The sequence below is a fragment of the Opisthorchis viverrini genome (genome assembly GCF_000715545.1).
Source record: "Opisthorchis viverrini unplaced genomic scaffold opera_v5_430, whole genome shotgun sequence".
In the NCBI taxonomy this organism is placed as follows: domain Eukaryota; kingdom Metazoa; phylum Platyhelminthes; class Trematoda; order Opisthorchiida; family Opisthorchiidae; genus Opisthorchis; species Opisthorchis viverrini.
The window spans coordinates 294,453-296,753 of record NW_008752087.1 but is presented as its reverse complement, the minus strand read 5'-3'; the positions used below and the strand labels follow the sequence as shown (position 1 = coordinate 296,753).

The following is a 2,301-nucleotide window of genomic DNA, read 5'->3' as shown; positions in this document are numbered from 1 at the left end:
AAGTATGCTCGCCTCCTAGGGGACCTAGTTCTTACCTATACCAAGGATTGGCCAATGGGTTTTCACCATTGACCCAGCAAACACACGGCAGCGGCATGATAAAAAGATATTCAAGCTCAGAGGGCACACTTTATCTAGGCGAAAATTCTCTCATTTAGGGTAGTAACTGCTTGGAATAACCTTCCGCCGACGGTTGTCCACGCTGCTTCCAGAACCCAGTTCAAAGCACTTCTGGCGTCCGGCAGCGGTAGCCCTCTAACTTCAGCCCAATGTGGTGAACCCTGCCAGCAGCCTGCTACGTTTCACCAGCGGCCTGAAATCTTCAGGTTGCGGTCGCTGGTTCATGCGGATCGTTCTGCTGCTATCCGGAAGGACCAGGAGGGGGGCCAGCAGAAGAGATGCCGCAACAGTCACACAGAGGCCAGACACTGATTCGAGGATATGGGGAATATTCTCTACAGTGGATGCAGGGTCGCATATGGTATACACGAGGCCAAAATACGATCACAGGAAACTAAAGTAAGACAACAGGGTACAGCTCCGTAAGGCCACCACGTCGCATTGGACACCGGACAGCCTTGACATGCCTCCGAAGTGGAGGGTACCAGATCCCAGATCAGCATGTCTGTAGCCCCAGGGACGGACCGAATACGACAGCACCTCCATAAGTCGTCACAGTGGGGACCAAAACAACAGTCGGTTGAACGGTCTCCTCAAGCGGGAGGTGTCCGGAGACCAGCCGTCCCTAATCGAACATCACATCATCTGGAGGGGTGTTGCCTGCAGGACACAGACCAAAAGAAGCCATGCCCTGATTGGTCAGAATACCGGCCAATCCGGATCGAGCATCTTTGACTTGACGCTTCGCGCCCCCTCACGGAAATTCTAGCACGACCTTGTGGAATACTCTATTGTTTTCACCCTATAAGTACGGTTGTAATAATTTCCTTTGTCTCCAGGAAGGGCTGTGTAGAGCTACCGTGCCTTTTGATATACCATAGTGGGCGGAGCAGAAAGGGACCAATACAGAGTTGCACTACCCTCAGCAAGACACAACACATTTATGCTAGTCTTCGCGCTGACAAGCTTACTGCCCCGCGTTGGGAACTTGGAGAGCAGTCCTACATCCTTTTTTCACTCGTGCCTTTCAGACGAACGACAGCCACTGAACGACAAGTATAAAATCGACACGGGAAACTAGGGCGAAATCCTCGATCATGTGTATCAATCCGTGAATCCTTGACTCCTGCCAAGTTGAAGCAGTTGTACGTTGCTTGTAAGCTTTTCAGTATTTATTGGCTTCGATTAAAGAGGGGATTTCCATTCTAGCTGGTAAACAGGCCAAAAAAATGATGAGCAAAGTAATCAGTGAAAAATGGATCGATCATATTTAAGGAGTAACTTCTGAATTGTTGGGATCAACACTCAAGAGTAAATCGGCTGGCTAGCTGATATTGATTGTTCAGGTTGCATACTACCCTGGAACTTGACTTCGTACCTCAAAAGTGTTCCGAAGACACGTAAATACTTTTTCTTCCTCAAGCGCCACCGAACTCGCACCCTCTTTTGTGGGTTAAGGTTGTATTCTCAGTCGGCGTTTGTCGAACTTAATTTCCTCAATCCGATGAAAGAGACCGTCACAGGCTAATGGGGTGGCTGTTTTCGAGAGTACTGTTCCTAATTAATATAAAAGGATTACTAAAAACTCTTCGACAGCCCACGACCGGTTCCGCCCATTCTGGGGCTCATCATGTAGGCGCAGTCCCCGAGTTTCCCTCATACTTATGTTTTATTCGGACCCAAATTGGACTGTTTTCGAGAAATGAAATTTCAACTTAGTTTGGTTTTCACGAAAGACTCAACTGAATATGCAGCACATTCAGTTGTACGGTATCATAAACGAGATATTCAGCTGATTTGCAAATGAATGCATTTCTCGATAAGAGGGTTGGATTCACCATCATCATCATCATTGTCAGCTGTAAGAACCGCGTACTGGTCGTACACTGGTTGTAGCTGCCACAGTTTCGTTCACCGATGATGGGGGGGGGTAGGTAGCTGCGCACTGCACGCGCGAGCTGGTAAATTGGTGCATAAATCTAGCACTGTCAGTGGGTTGTCAAGCGGGGAGGGGTGGAAAAGGAGCTATGCATTGAAGGCAATAGCTTTGATGCATGAGCGCCATTGAGGGCGCGACTGGGCCATGTCTGATAATGTCTCTAGCCATTGATGTGGCCCGTCTCGGGGTCCCCATCCAGGAAGACGGCAGTGACCAGCGCAGCTGAGTTTGCTGGTAATGGC

The 2,301-nt window shown here is 49.1% G+C and overlaps 1 protein-coding gene across 1 annotated transcript in view; it reads left to right on the top strand.

Moving 5' to 3' along the window:
- Positions 1 to 265: 265 nt before the first annotated feature.
- The window catches only part of T265_10960 (hypothetical protein), a gene marked incomplete at both ends in the record, with an annotated part of 16,294 nt that continues 14,258 nt past the window's right edge, over positions 266 to 2,301 (top strand). Inside the window, one exon of the mRNA XM_009177484.1 lies at positions 266 to 519. Coding sequence (XP_009175748.1) covers positions 344 to 519 — 176 coding nt within the window. The remainder of the gene's footprint in view (positions 520 to 2,301) is intronic.